Genomic DNA, 22608 nt, shown 5'->3' on the forward strand with positions numbered 1-22608 from the left:
ATGGCTAGCAATAGTTTGATAGCACTGAGACTTAATATCTGTGCAAGCAGGGAGGCCCTTTGGAAAAGTTTTTAAAATCCATCAATTTAGAATTCTTTATCTAGCAACATCCTTTAAAAATAAAGGTAAAATAAAGAGTTTTGAAACAGAAAAGTTGAATCTATGGCAGACTTCACTGGAAGAATAAAGTTCACTAGTAAAAAGGAATGCTGAAATCTTCCCGAAATTTTACAAATTTAATCATTATATAAAGTTACCATAATTTGAATTTTTTCTCTAAAAAAAATCTGAAAACTAAGAAATCTCACTTTCCAATTTATTATTAGTTTCTTACAAAGGCCTTAAAAGAGTGTCCAACATTTTTCTCATAATGAAGCATCTCAGAACGTCATGAAGCCTATGTAATTACAAAAGAGAAAGACACACAAAAGAATCTTCCTATCAGTATAACCTTTATTAGTTGATAAAGCTTTCATTTCACATGTTTTTTCTTAGTTATTCTGTAGTTGTCAAGACCATAAATACTTTTTTTCTATTGTATATTCTGATTGATGTTTGTTAAGAAATAGAAATTCTTTTGACTTATTTATAACAAGACCTTCTTGAACATTTTATTAGCTCTAATAACACTGAATGTTCTTCAGTGTTAATGTTATACATGTCATTTGCATGATTTAAAAAATAACCTTAAACTTCAATAGCAACTTACATAGTTTTTATAAAAATGAGTTATAGCGCCCTCTCTGGTGGTACAATGGATTAAAGCACAGCACTATGAAGCCATCTACTGCAGCACCAGTTTGATTCCAGCCAGGGATGTGATCCACTTGACATGGCAGACCTCTCCTGACCCACCCACTGCTCCTCTCAGCAGTGTGATTTGTCAATCTGCCTGTTCTGCTCCCCTGCTCTCTGGTATATTCTCTCACCTCTCGCCCTTCTGGCTTGTACCCCAGTTCTTGTGTGCATAAATAAATAAATCTTTTTTAAAAATTAGTTTTAAATGCTAAATAAACTTTGACCAGTAAATCTAGTGTATACTCCCAATGTCAGTCATGATCACTGAGTTTTAATGCATATAAAACTTTTATTGTGTTGTTTTGTATGTGTTTTTAAAGTGCAACACTCTCTTTCATTTAAAACTGTTTTGCTAATTAATTTCTTATTAGTACATCTAAATATATTTCATTACTTTTTATATGCTGTGAAACATTCCATCATGTTTCACATTCCACTTATTAATTCCAGAATTAAAGTATATTTAGATTATTTAGTTTTGCACAACCTCAAACAATGTTGAAAAGATCTTGTTGATGCCTCCCAACTCACATATGTGGATGTTTTTCTAAGAATTTTTCTATACTTTTTCTAGTACATTTTAAATTATTTTAAAATCATAGATATTAAAGATGTGTGCTCTTAACATTCCTAGTTTTCTAGGTAGTTTAATGTTCAGTGCAATTGTAGGCTCCTGTTAGAAAACAAAAATAAACAGACATTTTTTCTCTTTTCACCTGTTGTGGTGAACTAATTTTCTAGTCTGAAACACCCATATATTCATATGAACATGTATTCACTGAATAGTCATGGATATTATCTAAAAATATATACTGTTGGATTTAATTTACAATTATTTTAGATAAGAATATTCCAGCTAAGTTTAAAAGTGTAATTAAACTATAGTTTTCACTTTTTTGTACTCTTGTTTTGGATTTCATTGCATGGTTTGGGAAGTTTTATGAAGTTGATGGAATATTTTTCCTGCATTCTGGGACCATAGAAATTTTATGTTCCTTGAGGTTTGGTAGAACTTGTCTCTAGTGATTGTTTTTAATATTGGTAGTTAATTATGTAACCTAAGTTCTCCATATTCTCACTTTTTTAAAATCTCTTTGAGTTAACTATTTCTGGGATAGGTGTATTTATATAATCCATTTGGGTTACAGATTGTTAAAAATTTTCTCATTATTGTAATAGTTTTGTCTTATCTTAGGCATTTTCAGTCATACTAGCTTACATGTATATTATTTTTTAGGGCTTTATCATTCATGAAAATAAAATACTTTCTACTTTTGATGCTTTTGCTTTCAATTATATTAACATTCCTGCATTGCTTTCCTTTGCTTACTCTTTTATTAGTAAATCTTTTAAGTTACTATTTTCAAGCTTTTGATGTCATCATTGGAGCGTGCTAAACTTTGGTCAATTTATAGCTGGACTCTGTTTTTAACACAGCATGTCTTTTTAACATGTGAGTAAAATTAACCCATTTATATTTACTGTATTTATTGTAAGTACTGCTATTTTGACTTATTTCTCTCATTTTTTGGTTTAACATCCTTCTATCTAGTTCATTTTTCTTTTCTCCTTTCATTTCTAATATTTGTTGGACTGGATTGCTCTGTTTTGTTCGATTTATATCCCCTATAAGGTCTTCAGGTTCTAAATCCAAGTTGTCTTCATTGCTTTTTCTTAATTAAAAAACTACTTAATGTCATGTATTTAGAACATTTATGCTTGAAATTAACATCGGGCTTTTATTGTTGTGAGAATCCCTCGAATACCTTTCCTACCTTTTTTTGATTCTCAGTTTTCACACCTGTAAAATTGGGATTTTGAGTTCTTTACTAATCATCATAAGGGCTAACTAAATGTGATTATCAAGCACCAGCTGTGTGAGAGAGAGCTTAGTTCTTTTACCTCCTTTCTTCTTCATTTAGCCAAGAAACTAAAGTCCAAAGCACAAAACCAATGTTTATCTCCTTTGTCCTTCAAAATCACCTCTTCTACCAGGTCTACTGCATCACTTAGGCCTTATCCTGTTTTTCAATTTATTTGTAAGTTTCAACATATCTTCTCATTCTAGGTTTACACTAAAAAGAAATTACATTCTGAATTATACTAAGTTGTTTCTTCAGCTCTGATTTAATGAACGTCAGTTCTCAGGGACTCCACGCCTTTCTTCATTTTTCCTTCAAAATGGCGGACTTTAGACTTCCATGATCAGCACCACGTGCGCCTGCGCCTCCCGCGGCCATTTCGCCGGGCAGCCCAAGCTGCAGCCTCTGCTCAATGACGCGCCTGCGCACAACCCTCCAGTACACGGTTGCTCCTCCCTCTAGCTGAGTACGCCTGAAACCGCACGTTCTCGTCCCTTCCCTCCCCCGCCGACTATGTACCGCCCTCACCCTTTTCCTGTGAGATTCTTCCGCCGAGTGGAAGGTCCATCTTTGGTCGACAGCCTACGCAATTGAAGAGCACTCCAATGGGCACTTACACCCCTGGGGTTTGCTACTAGGCGTTAACTGTGCATCACAGCAGTTATCCTTTGAGTCCTAAAGTCGATAGCCAATTTTTCGGTCCTTTTTGCATACCGTGGGGCAACTAATGGAAAGAATGGCTTTGGCGGAGGGATCTGTCGTTTATGTTCTGTGTACTTTAACCTAATGGGGGTCGTCCGGGAGTCGGAAGGGGGAGGGGAAAGGGAGGAGGCAGCCAAGGAATTGTTTTTTTCTCTCGCCCCGCCCTCGCCAGTTGGACCAATGGCGGTGGGGTATTTTCTTAGGAGCCTCGCCTAGTGTCTTGGATTCAGCCAATGAACAGCGGAAGCGGCTCGGAGAGGGCGGATCTTGGAGGCTGTGCGTGTCTTGTGAGAGCTCTTGAACCAAGTCAGAGCTAGAGTCGGCTGGGCGGCTGGGAACGGTGGCTGCCGCCGGTGACTCAGGGAGGCGGGAGGCGGGGTAAGAGCGCCGCGGCCTCGGCTGCGGGGAGAAGAGGAAGAAAGGTGAAGGCGCGGAATCCGCGGCCTTCACGTCCCCTTGCCGCGGCGCAGGCCGGAGCGAGGGGCTCTCGGGCGTCGGCGGCCGAGAAGCGGGCTGTCGGGGCGGGGCGGCGGGGCAAGTGCGGAACCGCGAGCTCGCCCCTCCCGCGGGGCCGCCCGGGGCGGGGACCCGGCCGCCTGGGACGGGCCCTCTGCGTCGAGGCCTTTTTTTTTTTTTTTTCCGGGGCGAGGGCAAACACTTTAAAATCCAGTTAAACCGCAAATAATTCTGTCTTCACTCCCTGTACATTTAGGTTTAAGGTTTTGGAAAAGCGAAACTTGGGAGTGCGAGGGTCACGCGGCGCTTAGGCCCCGTGTTTGCGGTGGGGGAGGTACTGGGGGGCGGGGAGGGCGCGGGTGGAGAGCGCGGGTGCGGGGATCTCCTTCGCACCCGGCCGGCGTCGGGGGGCTAGTCCTCCGAGCGCTGGAGGGCCCCCTCCCTCCGCCTCCGCTTGGCCTCCTCCCACCGGCCGCCCCCAACGCATTTTGTTTTTTGTGTTTTTGCAGGGAGGAGCCCTTCCTGCTGGCGTGGAAACCATGGTGCTCACGCTCGGAGAAAGTTGGCCAGTATTGGTGGGGAAGCGATTCCTCAGTCTGTCCGCAAACGACAGCAACGACGGCGGCCACGACAGCTGGGACGTGGAGCGCGTCGCCGAGTGGCCCTGGCTCTCTGGGACCATACGGGCGGTCTCCCACACCGACGTTACCAAGAAGGATCTGAAGGTAAAACCAGCTCCCGGGCCTGGGCGGCCGGACGTTTCCCAGTTACCTTGGTAACGAGACAGCCGGCACTCCCCTCCTTTTTTCCGAAATGGGTGACCAGAAAGTTGGCATGTGATCTGAAGGTGTAGAAAACTAGACCTCAGACGTGTTTGAAATGGTTGTGTAGAGCCGAGGGGGTTTGGCCTGTTTTAATAATGGGCTTAGGATCGTTAGAACCTGCTTCGTAGATACCTTGTGCGCCAGTAGCACTGTATGACTACTTTTTCTGAAGGAAGAGGATTGTTAACACTAAGTTGGGTAAGTGGGTGGTGTTTGGAATCATTAAAAATTGAAGGCTGCTGTTTGGAAGTCCTGTTGTTTTATTTTTGTTTCATCTTAATTTCTTCGCCCAACTTTTTAAACTTTAGCACTTGCTGGAAATTGAGCGTAGAGGGAGGAGCTTAGTTATGTTTGGCATTTCAGGGTGGGTGTCTGTGTGGTGGGTCAGATGTGGAGTAGGTTCCTGGTTGTCTCTGATTAAGTCTGTGGGTGGATCTAGGATATGACCATATACGGAGGAACAGGGGTGGAGCTGCCCCTTATATGGTATGTTGGAGGGATGGCTTGGAGATACTACACTTTGAATGTGGGGTGGGGGGGGGGAGAGGGAGAGATGGGAACTAGTGCAGCCAGTGATATTTGAACAGAATGGCAGTGAGAACCTTTTTCAGTGGGATTTTTTCAGTGGGATTGTTTGTACTCCCTAATGGAAGTACGGCATGAAAGGATTTGTCTGGGGACAAGCGAGGAAGCCATTATATCAACAAAGACCCCTTTGTGGAAAAATAGCTGGAAAAGGTTCCTAACAAAGGCTCTAAAGTGGAAGAAACTTGAAGGAAGCTTGTCAGACTAGAAGGTGTTTCACCTTGGTTAATAGATTGTGCTTCAGTATCCTCACTTGGTTGACCATTGCTCTCTCTCTTGGAAACTGTACTCGGAATAAGGGGAGTTGAATAGCTTTGGCAGTTGAATATGGGTTGATTTTTGAAAAACAGTTCATTTGAATACTTCCAGTGAGACAGTGCTTGTAGAGGGTCTTGGGGAAAGGTGGTGGTGGCATGTAATTTTAAAGCTTTTCACAAAATGCCTTCATGGTGAAAAGGAGGCGTGACCGTTGAGCACTTAACCACATACCGGCACTTCCTGAGCATTTGACAGCAGTTCTTCGGATGGAGACTCTAATATTGCCCCATTTTACAACAAACAAATGGACTGACTGACATGAAATTTTGCCCAAGGTTAAATACCTGGGAATTAGTATTGCCTGTGTGTGCTAATCCAGGAAGTTTTGATTTCTGAGCCTACCTTTTTACTATCATGCTCCCTAATCGGGACCTCTGCCACAAAAGGACTCTTGTCGTACACCATGAGGCTTTTCTTTTCTGCTTCACTCCTTCGAGGAAACCGGATTTTGAAGAATAAATGTGTGGTGCAGGGGTGGTAAACCTATTTTTTTAGGCTTATAATCAAACTTTCTTCATAAAATTGGCTTTGTGTACTAGATTTCAGAGTTGTGTTTTGTTTTACCTATCAAGTAAAAATTTTCCAGTGCACTTGTTTTTTTGTTTTGACTGATAATAAGATTTAAGCTTTACAGTCTAGTTCTTTGCCAGTTGTTTCTTCCCCACTGTATTGCCTGTTGGGTTACGCAGGCAATGTAGAAGGTTCTTTATGAGTGTTTCAAATCTTTATGAGATTCTTTACTAGCCTCCAAATCTTCCCTACTCCCATTCCCTGAAGTGGCGTTGATAAGTTCCTTTTCAGAATGATGTGATAGATTAGGAAAAGGAGCCTGGTCCTGACTTGCATTTGCACTTACATACACTTAGCTACTTCATGACTGAGGAAGGATTTGGATCTAGGTTTGGATATGTAACTTTTCCTCTGCTTAATCTAGGAGTGAGGATTTCCTTTCAGTAGGAATTTTGCTTACTGCATTTTTGCTTTACCTGCAGACAGCAAAGTCATCGTATAAGGTGCAAGTATAAGGGCAAAACTTGATTTTTCTAATCATGGTTTATCACTACATTCTGTAGTTAAGTAGCCAATGAAGTCATTGCTTTAGAGTAATTAGGTACAAGCAAAAAAAAAAGTTTTTAAGACTCTAGAATCAAATTGTGTTTGGTGAAATGTAGGCGGGACCTCGAGGTAAGACCATTCTTACACCTGGACTTAGAAATGTTGCGCTTTGGGGGGTGGGATGAGACTGGATACTGAGATTAATAAAATTCAAGTAGTATACAACTGTTGTAGTATTAGAAGAACAAGTCTGACTAGACTGATTTGTTTAGTCAGTGGGAATAATATTAAATAAGCCAAAGCTTGTTAACTTTGTTTCAGTTAGAGACTAACAAAATAACTTATTGAGATACAATTTGTCTAGTAGTTAATTATAAACCCATGGTGAATAGTGAAACGATAATAACATTTAAATACTTACTATGTGGCAAATAATTTATGTAATCCTCACACACATCCTAGATAGTGTAAACCCCATTTTTTAGTGTCAGAAATTGAGGCTTAAAGAAGTTAATTTGCCCAAATTGATCTCCAGTGATTTAGAAGTACTAAGCTTTAATAGTCAGGTAATGTTAGCACATTTTATTTTGCAAGCCCCATCACCTATATGCTGCTTGGTATATAGTGTTTATTAAAATATTTGAATAAAAAATGAAAGAAAATCGTAAGATTATTACCTCTACATGGAAAATCATTTTAGAAATAATCTGATGACACAGTGAATTCTGGGATAACAACACACCTAACCACCATTGTGGTTCTTTTTTTTTTTACTTTTAAAGATTTATTTATATATACAAGAATTGGGGTACAGAGGTGCAAGGGGTGAAAGGATTCATTAGAGACAGAGCAGGGGACAGAACAGGCAGATTGACTGAAGTACACTGCTGAGGGGAGCGGCAGGTGTGGGGGGGGGAGATCTGCTGGCCCATGTGGCTCAGCTCCCTGACCAGGGATCAAACTTGTACTGCAGTGGCTGTGAGTAGCTTCATAGTGCTGTGCTTTAACCCCTTGCACCACCAGGCAGGCCCCCACTTTCGAGGTTCTAAGAATATCTTCAACCCTGTTTTTATCTTAGTCTTAACATGTGAGGCAAGTTTCTTACTAATTGGCTTATTTTATTAAAATACATGCAGGGAATAGTCTCCTTCCACAACTTGGCTGTCTAGGGTTTTGTTTCTTAGGAACTTACTTATTCCTTGACTCCTTTGTCTTTTCTTAGTCTTAGGGATGAAGCTCTGAGCAGATGAGTGCTTGCCATCTGTATTACCATTTCCTGCTATTCAAGCCCTTTTTGGCAATTGGTGCCTTGACCAATGTCTGTCCTTTCATCTTTATATACACTTGTCAGTCAAACCATGTAAAAGAAATTCACAGAATTGTAATAAAAATGGTTTATTCCTTTTAATTGAATACTAGGCCCTAAGATTTAAGACAAATCCTTTATGTGTAAGAAGACATAAGTAGGAGCTTAACAAATTAACTTATGTATGCAGTTATGAAATGAGGGGTATTCTGCATCATAGTGCTGGCATAGAGCAGATAATGTCATTAGATACTGCTTGACTAAAGACCATGCCATTCTGTATGTGCTTTTCTTTTAAACTTGGAAACATTTTACTTGGCTTTACAGTTTTCATAATCAATACTCAAGTGAGATTAGTTTATATTAAGAGTGGGAAGTTTTGAGATTTTGATTAGATTAGTTCATATAAAGAAGTAATTTTCATTTTGGAAAAATTAGCTTGAAATCAATTAATTTGAGCTATCCAACACCAGGCCAAAATATTTGATTTCTAATAAGGTACTTTTTTTTTTTTTAAGAGTTCCCCCTACCCCCACCCCCCATATACATAGAAGAACTAGAGTGTGTAGGCCAAGGTATGAAGGGGTGGGGAATGGGGGGTTGGTGGTGAGAGGGTTCAGCAGGGAACAGAACAGATGGATTTACTGAAATACACTGCTAAGGTGAACAGTGTATAAGACAGGAGAGGTCTGCTGCCATGTGGGTCACCTTCCTGGCTGTGGATAGCTTCACAGTGCTCTGAGACTTAGTTAATCCAAACTGAAGGTTGGTTCAGTGATGCATTAATTGGGAACCTCCTGTGTATCTAAATGGATGAGAGAAATAGAAGATAAGAGCCCAATTCAGAAATTTATTCATTAATTGAGTAATGACCAGGGATTGAGTATCAGAGAAATATAATGGTAAGTAAAAGGACAGTCTTGACCTATTACAATTTATTATATATCAGTCAACCACAAATAAATAATTCAAAATGTGGGTAAGTGCTGGGAAGGAAAAGTTAAAGGCTTTTGAGTACAATTCGCCAGGGGACACACACTCTTGGGAAAGAGGGCTTTTGGGGGGAAGGGAAGGCTTCTTTGAGGAAAGGATTTTTGAGTTGGATTCTGATGGATGAATGGAGGTTAAAACTTTTTTTTAAATTATAGGCTGAAAAGGGAAATCTGATAGTGTGAAATTATGAATAGTGTGGTAGACTTAAAATTCTTGGAAACCAAAAATGAGAAACTTCTTTATTAAAAGGAAGTATTTAAAGACAAATAAAAGTAGTTATTTTTGCATATATTTTATATATATTTTATTATGTATCAGTTAAAATGAAAAAAATTAATTTAAAATAAATTCATGGAAAACGTGTTCATTAATGGATTAAGGAAACTTGGGTGTTTTTAGTGCACTGATACACCTTTACAGTTTTGTTTCTGATTCCTCCATCTAGGTCACTGTCAAAGACCCACTGTTGTACTGAATTATTTTTTTATATGAAAAGTTTTTAGCTGTATGTTTAAAAAATAATTTGTGAGAGGCAGAAAACTTTATTTGGGGAGTGATATTTCCAAGCTAGTTGAATTTTGACAGATGATCTAGAGGTCATCCCAGGGAACTCAGGGTCATTTATCAATTACTTTTTTCTACATTTAGTCAAGTAATTTTTGACTCCAAACTGAAGTAAATTTCCCAGTTCATACATCTGAAAGGGATTCTGAGGTGCCAGCTATTGGACCTTGGGCTAAATGCTACTAAGATCTGAGGAATTAAAAAGTAATTGTGGGGGTGGGGTTTGTCTTAATCCCACAGACAATGTCAACATAGAATTATAATGCCTTGGGATAACTTCTTTTGGGGTTTTAGGTTTTTGTCTTTGACTCTTAAAACCTCTGATGTTCGAATTAACATATGTAAAACCCTTCTACCTGGGGGTTCTTTGCTTTCTGGATTTTCCAGAGGTTACTTTTAGGGGTAGAGACTGCCCCTCAAAGCCCTTGACTTCTGAAAGTAGTTGGGGAACCAAAGCTTGATTCATGTCTGGTTAGTTTATTGTAGACTGAAAAAAAGAAGTGAGAAAGGGGACAGCATATTAAATAAGAGTTGAATAGACTAATGAGGCTATTTTTCAATTTGGCTATTATTCATGTACATTTTTGTTAATTGAATTTGTGTTTTTTCAATTCTGCTTGTCTAGGTGTGTGTGGAATTTGATGGAGAATCTTGGAGGAAAAGAAGATGGATAGATGTCTACAGTCATCTAAGAAGAGCTTTTTTAGTAGAGCATAACTTGGTTTTAGCCGAACGAAAGTCTCCTGAAATTTCTGAACGAATTGTTCAGTGGCCTGCAATAGTGAGTAAAACTTGGACTTTTTAAAACTCTTGCGAAGAAGGTATTTCATCCCCTATGAGTGTAACAAGGAAAATGTAGGCATAAAGCCTGTTACTTATCTCTTTGGGAGGTGATAAATAGAATGTGTAATGACAGTGTATAAGACTCCAAAAATACCAAGGATCTCCTGTCATCCCAGATAGAACTCCCTGACTCTGGGCCCTTAATTTTACTGGGCCTCATTTTCTTTTCCTGAAACATGTGCTTGGAGGCAATGTGAGGTGTGTCCAGGTCACAGATCAAAGTCAGCAGATGCATAAATCTGTTTGGTGTGGTCCTTAGAATGTTTTCATAAAGTTTGAATTAGTTGTTTACTTTTTAAAATGTTGAGAGTACACTTAAAAACCTAGATTTTTAGTTCGTCTTGGAGAAAAACTGTAGGTTATGGCAACACAGGAGCCTTGTGTGAGTTCTTTATGGCAGCCATAGGCTAGAGCTACACAGTAGCTGTTCTTTGGCCTCTTTCAGGGTTTCCATTATTGGATCTCATTATCTTAAGGTCTTTCAGGTTCATAATATTCTTTGGCTCTTAAACACTCAGCATAGGATTGGGCTGTCTCCACATTGTAAGGTCAGTGTAGTTAGAGGAGAATAGTGATTACTAGGTCCAGAGAAGACAGTTCAGGTTTTATGAGATGTGTATTGGGCTTTAAAGGAGACAGGATTGATTTGGATTGTTGGAAAGGGTGGTTGGATGATTGAAAGGCTAAGTAGGTAGTGAGGGCTTGAATGCAGGGTTAGTCAAGTTATGATTCTGCCTATGATTGAGATGTAAGGTTTTGTTTAAAATTTATTTTGTTCCTCTAGTTAGTAAAAATTTGCTATAAACACATGCTTTTCGTCTAAGAGAAATGAACATACAATTCTCTGCCTAAGTTTTGGGAAAGCTATGCATTTGTGGCTTCGGATCTTATATTAATGGATCCCCAGTGTATATCTGGTTTAAATTACTGATTTGGGATAAATTTGTGTGATTTCTGTTGTGGTTACATAAATAGTTGTTATTTTTTTAAGATTTATTTATTTATGCATACAGAAATGGGGTACAAGCCAGAGGTGCAGGATGGTGACAGGCTTCACCAGAGACAGAGTGGGGAGCAGCAGGCAGGTCAGGAGAGGTCTGCCGCACCATATGGGTCACCTCCGGGGCTGGAGATTGAACTCGCACTGAAGCGGCTGCAATGCTGCTTCCTTAACCTGTTGCGCCACCAGGGAGGGCAAAATAGTTGTTTTATAGAGGTATTTGGAGTAAATAAAAACTTAACAGCTTTTCTCTTCCTAAGTGTGTGCAAAAGGTTGAAAATGGTTAACTTGAAATCAGCATTTAGATCTGAAATCAGTTTTCTGATTTTATTGTCTTTCTAATACTTGACAGAATTTTTGATGCCATAATATTTTGTTTTGTTTTAGATGTATAAATCTCTGTTGGACAAAGCTGGTTTGGGATCCATAACTTCTATTCGCTTTCTAGGAGATCAACAAAGAGTATTTCTTTCTAAAGACCTTTTGAAACCTATACAGGTAAAACAAATGATAGTAAATCCTAAAAATAAAAATACAAAGTCCATGAGAACTAAAATGTTAAGTGTTCTATTTCAGAGTAATTCCTTTAGCAATTTAGCTATCATCCTCAATGTTAGCAACTGGATTGGTGCTGTGCTGTTCATTTGTGGTTGGGAGGACAAAAATTCTATAGTTGAGGGTAGGTGTGTATGGAAACAGCCTAAGTGATAACAAATAATTTGTAATAGATTAGCTTTATACACACACACAACATACATGTGTACATACATACATACATACATACATATGATTTAGCTATCTACATGTGTCAGTTTTCATTATTCATGGATTCTATGTGAATTTACCTAATTGCTACAATATTATTTGTATTCTCCAAGTAAGTACTTCGTACCTTCGTGGTCATTTGCAGATATATCAGCAGGGTGACAATTTAGAATTATCTGACTCATGTTCCCAGTTAAGGTGCAACAAGGTTATATTTTGCCACCTTGTTTTGTTCATACTATAAACAAATACCGTTTCCAAGGATACTGAGTGCTGAGTTTTATGTGCTCTGTTGGTGATTTCACCTGTTTCAAGTGGCCCCCAAAAGTATTACTGATGTTCTGTCTGGTATTCCTAAATGCAAGAAGGCCATGCATTTAGGTCTCTTGGGGAGAAAATACAAGTGTTAGATATAAGTTTTGCTCAATCATGAGGTAAAGTGCTGTTGTTCATGATTTTGAGGTTAATGCAGCAGTATGTACTAAAGAATGTGTCTTTCAACAGAAACACTTAAAAAGTTTTTTTTTATTGATTGGCTAATGACAGTGTTTTGACCAGTGACCTAGAGGAACTCATTCTCTATTTTCTTTGGAAGCAGTGGTTTAGTTTTCTCTAAATTAGTGTTTAATTTATAGGACATATCTATCACAGAAGATTGAGAGATTTTATATGTTTGATCTCTTGAATTTGCTTACAAAACTTCCACCTTTTCTTCACAACATTTAGGCTTGTGGGTCTTGCTTTTATGTGATTATTTTCTGTATTATGAAAATGTGGGAAGAACACAGAAGTCATACTATGGAATGATGTCTTTTAGGTGTCGCTTACGAAATTTATAACCCCCTTAATCCACATATATTTTGTGACCTCACTTATTTCTGTGTCCTGTAGAATAATTAAATCAGTTTGTTTGCTAAAAGGCAGTTTAGAGTCATTGCCATTTTGGGGTCTGTGTTGGAAAACCCCCAGGCACGAGAGTCTTAACTTTGACTTTCCATAGTCTGGAAATTTGTAAAAACAGGTTTGCTCTTGAGTCTTATTTTATAATGTTTAAATACAACAGAAGAATTTTGTACTTAAATTTCTTAACTTCAATTACCTTCACATGTCAGACAGGCATCCTGATAGTTTTTCCTACCTTAAAAAGAATGATTTGCTCGAAAGGACAAAGGAACATATGAGGGGCTGTGACTATCTTGCTTTGCTGAATAATAGTTTTTACTTTTTAGTATTTTCTGAACAGTTTGCTTTTCACCTTCCACGTATCCAAGCTTTTCTATTAAAACAGAATTTATAGTTTTGTGGAATTAAGAAAAATCTAGATCAGTAGGTTTTTATTTGTTCTCACTGTAAGCTGTTAGTGTGAATATTGTTTCTAAAATATCAAGGGAGTCTGACTTTCACTAAGCCTCGTTGTGGCAAAGCTAGTACTTCAGGTCATTCTCTTGTATTTATGAGTGAGCACATCATGCATACTCTCTAAAACTCTTGTGTTAGGGGGTGTGATTACCAAATAGGATGCTTGCCCTAAGTAATGCCTAGAAAATCATTTAGAATGTGGAAAAGTTGGAATCAAAATTTAATGTCTGCTTTTTGCATTGAATTTGTCTGAGTTATCTGTGGGTAAGAAAAAGACAAGATATCCTGGATAACACTCTGGCACTTTTGATGAGCTCTGTCCTAGACAGAGTAGAATTCAATCTTATTTTAAAACCCTTTGCGATTTAAATAGGGTTTAATGTGGTGTTTCATTTTGTAGTTGGAGAATCTGACACAATATTTCATTACATTAACATAAAGAAAAAAAAATCCACACGAATCATTCTAATGATTAATGTTGAGCTCCTGTGAAGATCCAGTTTGGAATTCTAGTTAGGTTAGGTGAACTCGTGTGAAATAATTTGTCAAGTACAGTAATTTCAGTGAATTGACACCGTATCAGTGTGTGTTTGCCTTTTGAATTTGGACCCGTAATTTCCCTAATCTCCAGTGTTTGGGATACAATGCTTTTGACATTATCGATCATTTAATTTGTTTGCTTATTATATTTCCCATAGCCAAAGCTGTGTCGTAATTAAAGTTATATGCTTTGTGCCACTCTTATTACTTGTCATGCGCTTAGCTTGGGGTGGTGACTTCTGTCTGCCTTACATCTGTGAACATCTGAAGGTTAACTACTATCTGACCTGTTTAGTTCATTGGAATTGCAGTTTGTTATCATCAAATGGTTGCTAGACACTACAAAGCCCCTGAGTGAACCAACTGAAATACTCATTGGAATTTAAAAAGCTTTTTTTATGTTTACTGTAAAGTGTAACAATCTTTCATTTTTCAGGATGTAAATAATCTTCGAATTTCTCTTATGGATAACCAAAATGTTAGTAGAGAATTTCAAGCTTTGATTGTGAAACATTTGGATGAAAGTCACCTTTTACAAGGTATGTATATTATCTATTGCTGTTAATTCATTAGCTGACTAGTGACTGTACTATATCTTAGTCCCCTCCCACTCATTCTCTCAAGATTTCTAAGTTTTTAGAGATTCCTTTGCTGCTCACCTAGATACATTATACAATATATACTGAAGGTTCTGAAATTTGGAAAGCTCTGTGAAACTGTACAAGTAGGTGACTATAAAAAGGTCAGCTCTATTTTGACATGGAATTTGATAGGTTTGGAATCTCATTTTTTATAAAGTTCATGAAACATTAATTTGGTGATCCTTATCTGCCATTTATTCTTGAGTTTCTTGGTCAGGTTCATGATTGTAAGCTTTGTTTCAGTCTTAGCAGTCTTATTGGGGCTTTTGAATTTGGTTCCTCTAGAACTGCACAGACATTGAACTAGGTCTCAAAATCAACTCTGATAATAGTTGATCTAATACAAATGTTAGAAAAAAATATTGCTACTCTTAAGATAAATCAGTAGGAAAATGAAGTTTTAAAGAAGAGTCTACAGTTCCTCTTAGTAGTTTTATTTGTATTTATGGTAGTATCTTTCAATGTTTACTCTTGTCTAATACATTTTTAAAAGACTAAGGAAAAGATTACCTTGGGTGATGGTAATGCTGGAACACAAACACAATGCAAATCACTCTAAGGTGTTTATTTTTTTTTAAGGTGACAAAAACTTAGTTGGTTCAGAAGTGAAAATTTACAGCTTAGACCCATCTACTCAGTGGTTTTCCGCAACCATTGTAAATGGCAATCCAGCATCGAAAACTCTTCAGGTCAACTGTGAAGAGGTAAAGGATGTAAATAATCTTTAAATCTCTCTTATAGATAATCAGAATGTCAGAAAATAATTGTATTTGAGCCTCCCTGGTGACACAGGGATTAATGACAGTGCTGTCAAGCTCTCACTGGCCATTATAGCACGTTTGATCTCCTGCTGGCCAGTGAGCTGGCCCGCATGCTGCTACAGACCTCTTCTGTCCACAGCTGCTCCTCTCAGCAGTGTATTTTAGTACATCAGCCTGTTCTGCTCCTCACTCTGACTTGGTAAACCCTCTCACTCCTTCCACCCTCCTCACATCTGGCCTGTACCCCAGTTCTTGTAGGCATAAATAAACTTAAATCTTAAAAAAAAAAATTGCATATAAGGCAGTTTAACGGGGGGAGATAGTTATAAAAGGAATTAAGATACCTTGCAGAAGCTAAAAACCATTATTTTATATTAAGGTATTAGAACAGAAAAAGAAATAACTACTTTTTTACTTAAAGCTGTTTGCAAGTAGCCTGTGTTGTTATAGAGCTAATTTGTGGTAAGTTCTTGAGCATTTTTTAGCCTTACAGTCTCTCTTAATTATTTTTAAGATTCCAGCACTGAAAATTGTTGATCCATCACTGATCCATGTGGAAGTTGTACATGATAACTTTGTGACATGTGGTAAGATATCTTCTTTGAGTAAAGTCTTTGTGGTTCCTCTTTCTCCTTCTCATGTTAGAGAAACAGGGAAGCCAACTTACTTATTTTTAAATATTTTAGGTAACTCTACAAGAATTGGAGCTGTAAAACGCAAGTCTTCTGAGAATAATGGAAGTCAGGTTTCCAAACAAGCAAAATCTTGCTCCGAGGTAACCTTGGTTAATTTTTGTCACTTGCATAAAGCTTTTCTTAACTCTTTAACAGTGCATAGCCGGTTTGTTTAGTGGTTTCAGAGCTGTCTTCCCTACTCTTTAGTGTTGTCTTCTCTGCTCTTTTTTGCTAGTTCCAGATCTTGGCCATAATTTCGACACTCAAGCAGATGGAGATAATATAAGTTTCTGGTTCACTTTTTGTGTGTGTGTATGTTAAAAAATGTTTGGTTTTTGCTGTTTGCTGAAAATTCTTAGTGGATTTGACACTTTGCACTAGATGTAGTTGTTTGTGGAGGGCATTAAAGTGTGCATCAAATTAGAAGAATGCTTGGCATGAGGATGAGAAGAGAGGAGCCTTAGAATTGTTAGTAGATTTGTTGTTGAAATAGGACTCCCACTTCTCCAGTATTTGAGAGGTTTGATTGGTCATTTATAATTGAGTAGGATTTCAAACAAGAAACTTCAGGTTGTTTCTGTTCTAAGTGAGTTGAATCCTTAAGACCTATTAGAGTACAAATAATTTTTCACAGCTTAGGTATCCAAATGTATGTGTGTTACATGGATAGTTTTTGTTTCATAATTATTAAATCACCTTTAATGGTACTCTACTCCAGGTTATAGTTAGAATTCAAAAACTGACCAAGTTGTTAAAATTGTTGGCAGCATTTTAGAGGGAACTTTTGTCTGGGCATGTAAAACTAGAGAGAAGTGAGAGTGGAATATGACATCAACTAGAACCAAAGCAAGCACTGTGTAACACAAATAATTAAGAACCTATGCAGCTAGGATTATTGGTTTTTCTGTGTACAGGCGTAGGTTCAGGCAACAGCTTTGATACTTGATAATAACCTTTGTAAACTAAGATGTCTAATACTTCTGTCTTCCCTTCCAAGTGTGTAAACCTTATTTCAGATAATTTTAGGAGAATATGAAAGTTAATTAGGGGATTATTATTCCTTTCATTTGTATCTCTTTGTTTTTAAAGATTTATTTTTATTTATGCATACAAAACTGAGGTATGGGCTAGAGTTGCATGGGCAGTGAAGGTATTCACCAGAGACAGAGTGGGGAGCAGAACAGGCAGATCTGTGAAGGGAGCAGTGGGCAAGACAGGAGAGGTCTGCTGGGCCATGTGGCTGGAGATCAAACTTGAACTGCAATAGTTGTGGCTTTTGTGGTGCTGCACTTTTAACTCATTGTACCACCAGGGAGGGCCTTCATCTGTATCTTAAAAGTTTATAAGAGGGGGCCCTCCCTGGTAGCTTAGCAGGTTAAAGCACAGCACTAAAAAGCTAAAACCACTTCAGCATGAGTTCAATCCCTGCCCCAGAGGTGATCCACATGGCGAGGCAGACCTCTCCTGACGCGCCCACTTCTCCCCTCAGTAGTGTATTTCGTCATTCGGCCTATTCTGCTCCTCATTCTGTCTCCGGTGAATCCTCTCATCACCCCTGCACTTCTGGCCTGTACCCCTGTTCTATATGCACAAATAAATAAATCTTTAAAAATAAAGTTTATAAGGGGGAGTAATGTACTAGGATTGAAGACATCAGGCAAATAATTATTGTAATTTAGAGTTAAGTTTACAGAGGATAGGCTGTTGTCAAATAATCCACCACAGTACTTGGCAGCTGAGAGAGAGGCGGGGTGAATGGATAACCTGCTGGGTTTTGCCATTGTATAAATTGTCAGTGATCTTGGGTAAAGGTAGCAAATGCTATTTTGGAGAAATTGATTGTTGCTTGTCATAGAGATGCATTAGTGTAAATGATGTGATGGAAAAGAGAGTCTCATGACACTGTTACAGGACAAATGGTATCCTGATGCAATCAACTTGGAAAAAAGGCTGGGGGTCAGAGAGGACTTCCTATGGCAGAAGGATACCAGTTCTTTAAAATGTCACTTTGTCAATGTTAGGGCAGGTAATTAAGCATGTAGCCTTCAAGGAAGAGGTTCTTGTAATATGTGAAACTGTGTACACCTATAGTGGTTCTTTCTGCCTGACAAACACAGGGTCAGGGAACAGTATGTCTGTATGATCTCTTTTGGCATATTACCCACTTTAGTCAGTTAGGAAGCTGTTAGCACAGTGGAAGTTATTTTTTTTAAAAAGTCTTGACTTTGGCTAGGAGATCAGTCCCTTAAGCTATCTGAACCTTCTGCATCTGAAATGAGAATCGAAAAATGTCTTTTTGGGCTCTAAGTCATCTCATTCTAAAGGAAGTTGAATGAGGAAAGCAAGTCTCATTCTAAAGGAAGATTTTTACCTGAGAATTGACATTTTTAGAAAAGATAATAAAATTTACTCTATTTTATAATATATTATCAAAATAAATGTTCTCATGTTACAAAAAATTCTTCCTATTTTAACTGAAGGAAAGATGCAGCACTTGTAATCGTCCTCTTGAATATTTATGGAAGTCTTTTTTTAATATATATAAAAAACTAAAAGCCATTTTCTTTTGTAGCCCCCTTACTCCTTTACAGTATATTGTGAATATTTTTCCATATCAATAAATACATATTTTTTATCCCAGGTAATTTTTGTGACCAGGGACGTTTTGATACTACTGAGCTGGCTTAGACTTTAAGATAGCTAGAGAGCTAAAGAAGAGTGAGGGAAACAGTTGATTAAGTGAAAGGTGAGTATAGTAGAAACACACTTGGTATTTATGTCACTGTGTCTACACGTGCCAGATGTGTCAGACTATCAGAGTATACTTGTAGAGTGGTCTTTGTACGACAGGAGTTTGGAATTAGGTGAGATGTTTGATTGTCTTGATACATACTTTTGGATAAGATAAACCTGTTTGCCAGTAACATATGGCTTCTTGAAGGTCTTCTCTGCCTAGGCGACTGTTATTCCTCATAGTTAGGACATTGCTTGGTTATCTAGAAGAGTCTCCTTGAAGTATGTGAGCCAGCAGTGTCCTTTTTAGACTACAATCGTACACTCAATTATATTATCTCCGTCTGCTGGCAGGGAGGAACTATTGCCATGACTGGTATAGAAGACCTTCAGGGAAAACTCTACAGGTAAGAAGAAACTTTGACCCTTGTCAAGTCAGAGGCCAGTGCAGCGGTGTGCACATGAAGATGGGGTTTGGAATTGGAGTCCTATCCCTGATAAGTTAACTTCTAGGAAAGTTGAAGAGTGATGTACTGCAGTTTCTTAAAGGAAAGGGATTCTAAGTTATACTAAGTCTAATACATGGTGACAGAATTGAGAAAGTTTTCATTTGTTTTTGCTTTGAGATAGCTAATGATGTGAGAGTTGTAATGGTAAAGCACAGCCTTATCAGCTATATTTCATTGTTGTCAGTTTACAGATGAAGAAACTGAAGCTTAGAGTGGTTAGATAACATATTAGGAAGTAGCTGAAAAGGGATTCATACCAAGTCTAGCACCAAAACCCAGTCACTTAACCACTGTGATGTTGTTGCCACTCTTCTCCATATCTTTTCATTGCTGTGGTGGGTCAACATCAAGATCAGAGATTCCTTTATCCCTCTATCCCTCTGTCACTCTTTTCTAACAAATGCTTATTGAATGCTTAATACCAGTGTTCACATTGGTGAATATCACTGCATGGCTCTTGTAACTCACAGTATTTATTTATAGCTATTTTGAAGTGTTAAATGCTAACAGCATTCATTCATTCATGCACTACATCAGTCTTATTCAACATATAAAAAGCTATGTCTGGCTTTTTATAAGGTATAACAGTATGCAAATGGTTCAGGTCTCTACCAATAAGAAGTACCCATTTTATTTTGAGATTGACAGTAAGTAATTTATTAGGTGCTTTCATAGTTACTAGTGCAATGAAAGCCATAGACATGGCATTATGAGAAAGAATGAGTAGATGACTTGTGGGGTCCTGCTGTGGCAGGTGATCACAGATTCTGAGGATGTGACAATTGAACAGATTTGGGGGTGAAGGATCAAACCGGCTAGTCATGTGAAAACTCCAGGCAGAAGGATAAAGGCACAGGCAAGACAACATGGAACGTTTGAAGACCATAAAGGAAGCCAATATAGTTGGTGTGTTGTGAACAAGAGGAATAATATAAGTGGACAAGGTTGGTGGAGACCAGACCACAGGATTCCTGTAAATGGTGAAGTGCTAAGACCTGGTTGCTTTATATTTTATAAAGTTTTATAATTTTATTCTGTGGTAGAATAAAATTTGAGTAGGAGACAGGTTCAGACAATGGAAGCATGTCAGGCCAATTAGAAGATATGTAGTTCCAGGGAAAGGTGGTGGTATGAGCAGAAATGTATAGCAGCTATCAATATTTTGAAAGTAGAGGCAAAATGAAATGATTCACTAATTCAATATGGGAAATGAGGTGGAGGGATTTTTGACTTGAGAAGTTCAATGGATGTTCTACATAATAAAAATTTATGCCTAATTTTGCAATTTAAATTTCTTCGGTACATCACTCTAGGAGAATAATTTAAGAAAAAATGTATTAGTGTATGAAATCTAAATATATTCAAAATAAGGAAAGTGATAAGCAAGGGAAGATGCTTGGTAAAAGTGAGCCTTGAATTTTTGAAATGATCTGGCATTTATATTTTTGGAGGCTGATCTTATAATTGATTAGAAGAGAATTGTACATTGTACAAGAGTCAGAAAGACTTTAGGAATAAATATATTTAATTTACTCATTTTAAGTTTAGGAAAATGAGGCCTAGGGTTATAAAGTTGATTATCCTAAGAATATTATTAGAATGGCCAAAGTTCCTCTGCAAAAATTCACCTGGGGAGCATTAAGCTAACATTTAAACAAAGTATAGTATAATATAGGATCAGATAACTTAGTGTTAAAAATGGTTTGAGGTTTCCTACTCAGTATATAGAAGACAATATTTTCAGGGCTGCCAGAGTAAGTGTCCAAGGAAATGATTGATGAGTAGGTTATATAGTTAAACATTTACAATTATGAGACTTAAAAAATTAAGGAAAGTTCCATACAAAATTTTAGAAGTTAATAACTTAGAAGATGAAGAAACTGAAGATTCCTCCAGTTTAGGTTTGGAATCTGTGATCAGATGAATGTAATGATCGTTGTGGTTTGAAGGGATAGGATGAGAAAGGCAGAGTATTTAAGGTGTAAGCACATGTGAAGGCACTTCTGAAGATGCTGAATGGATTTTACCTGTATTGCTATAGACTATTTAGTTGTCTAGAGATGAGTTTAATCTCTTTCTTCTTTTTCTATTGATGGAAATACATTTTTATGGTTAGTATTACCTAGGAAGAATAGTTCTGTTATTTGTATTTTTGTAAAGATAAAAGTACTTGGAAGGGAAGGGGACAGGTATCCTAACTTTGACATGGGCCTGTCATGACTTGATATTTTTTGCAGCTTGAGATGACCTGTGTGACTCTATGAGCCACAGAAGAGCAAGAACCTGTCCTCAACCTTTATTGCATTATAAAGGCTTTCCTTGGTACCCAGTAGGCACTACTGCCTACAAGAGTCCTACGTGGTCTGGTCTCCTGCCAGTCTACGCAGTAAGTGCGTGGTGGGCACTCAATAATGTTAAATTGAATGTGTGTGAAACTTCCACCATTTAAGGATTGCCAGTTAAAAGCTTATTTCTGTGCATTGCATTATTAAAGTAATTGCCACATGGCTGCATTTTCCTGGCATCATAATTCAGAGTCCTGTAAAAGATCAGCTTGTAATCTTTTATAGGAAAATTTAAGTTTTGTGAAAAGCTGGAGTGATTTTACTTAACAACCTTCAGATATGTACTTGTTTTTATGATTTATCACTTATCCTACCGTCCTTTTTATTTGGAAATGGTGTTGTGCTTGTTTAGTACTAAAACCAAGCAGATAAACTTGAATCTTGGTAGCACTGCATAGTTCTCCAACTAAATACTTTCCTTTTAATATCTGTTGGTTTGGTATCTTTTAGGCCTCTCCCAGTGTGTGTCCTGTACAATCTGTCCCCACGCCAGTTTTTAAGGAGATACTCTTGGGCTGTACTGCAGCAACTCCACCTAGTAAGGACCCACGACAACAGAGTACTCCTCAAGCAGCTAACTCTCCTCCTAACCTTGGAGCAAAAGTTCCTCAAGGGTGAGTTGTTTGTTGAAAATGTTTTGTCATAATAATAATCATTTTCATCATGGTTCTTCTTGTCAGAGTTTACATTCCACAGGCAGCAAGACTTACCTACACTTAGTGTTTCAGAGAGTATTAGAATCCAGGCTAAAATTTGGTCTGCTTTTTATTGTATCTCAGATTTTTCAGGGAAGTTTTTCTTGAGAGTCTCCAGATCTATCAGGTGCCTTCAGAGAGGGAAGTATAATAAGCATGCAGAACAACATAGAAGGTGTTATAGAAATGAAGGGGGTATGAGAACAAAGCAGTTTTATTGACTTGATAGAATGATATTTGAAAATTGAAATACTCTGGACAGTTGTAGAAGATTTGTTT

General features: G+C 37.9%; 1 protein-coding gene across 1 annotated transcript in view; it reads left to right on the forward strand.

Moving 5' to 3' along the window:
* Positions 1 to 3444: 3444 nt before the first annotated feature.
* KDM3A (lysine (K)-specific demethylase 3A) overlaps positions 3445 to 22608 on the forward strand; it is a 45323-nt gene continuing 26159 nt past the window's right edge. The window contains exons 1-9 of the mRNA XM_004691605.2: positions 3445 to 3740; positions 4328 to 4543; positions 10090 to 10245; positions 11695 to 11805; positions 14408 to 14510; positions 15192 to 15316; positions 15888 to 15960; positions 16060 to 16148; positions 22085 to 22248. Of these exons, the coding sequence (XP_004691662.1) occupies positions 4358 to 4543; positions 10090 to 10245; positions 11695 to 11805; positions 14408 to 14510; positions 15192 to 15316; positions 15888 to 15960; positions 16060 to 16148; positions 22085 to 22248 (1007 nt within the window). The 5' untranslated portion in view covers positions 3445 to 3740; positions 4328 to 4357. The remainder of the gene's footprint in view (positions 3741 to 4327; positions 4544 to 10089; positions 10246 to 11694; positions 11806 to 14407; positions 14511 to 15191; positions 15317 to 15887; positions 15961 to 16059; positions 16149 to 22084; positions 22249 to 22608) is intronic.

Source organism: Condylura cristata, unplaced genomic scaffold, assembly GCF_000260355.1.
Source record: "Condylura cristata isolate star-nosed mole 26May11 unplaced genomic scaffold, ConCri1.0 scaffold00031, whole genome shotgun sequence".
Classification (NCBI taxonomy): Eukaryota; Metazoa; Chordata; class Mammalia; order Eulipotyphla; family Talpidae; genus Condylura; species Condylura cristata.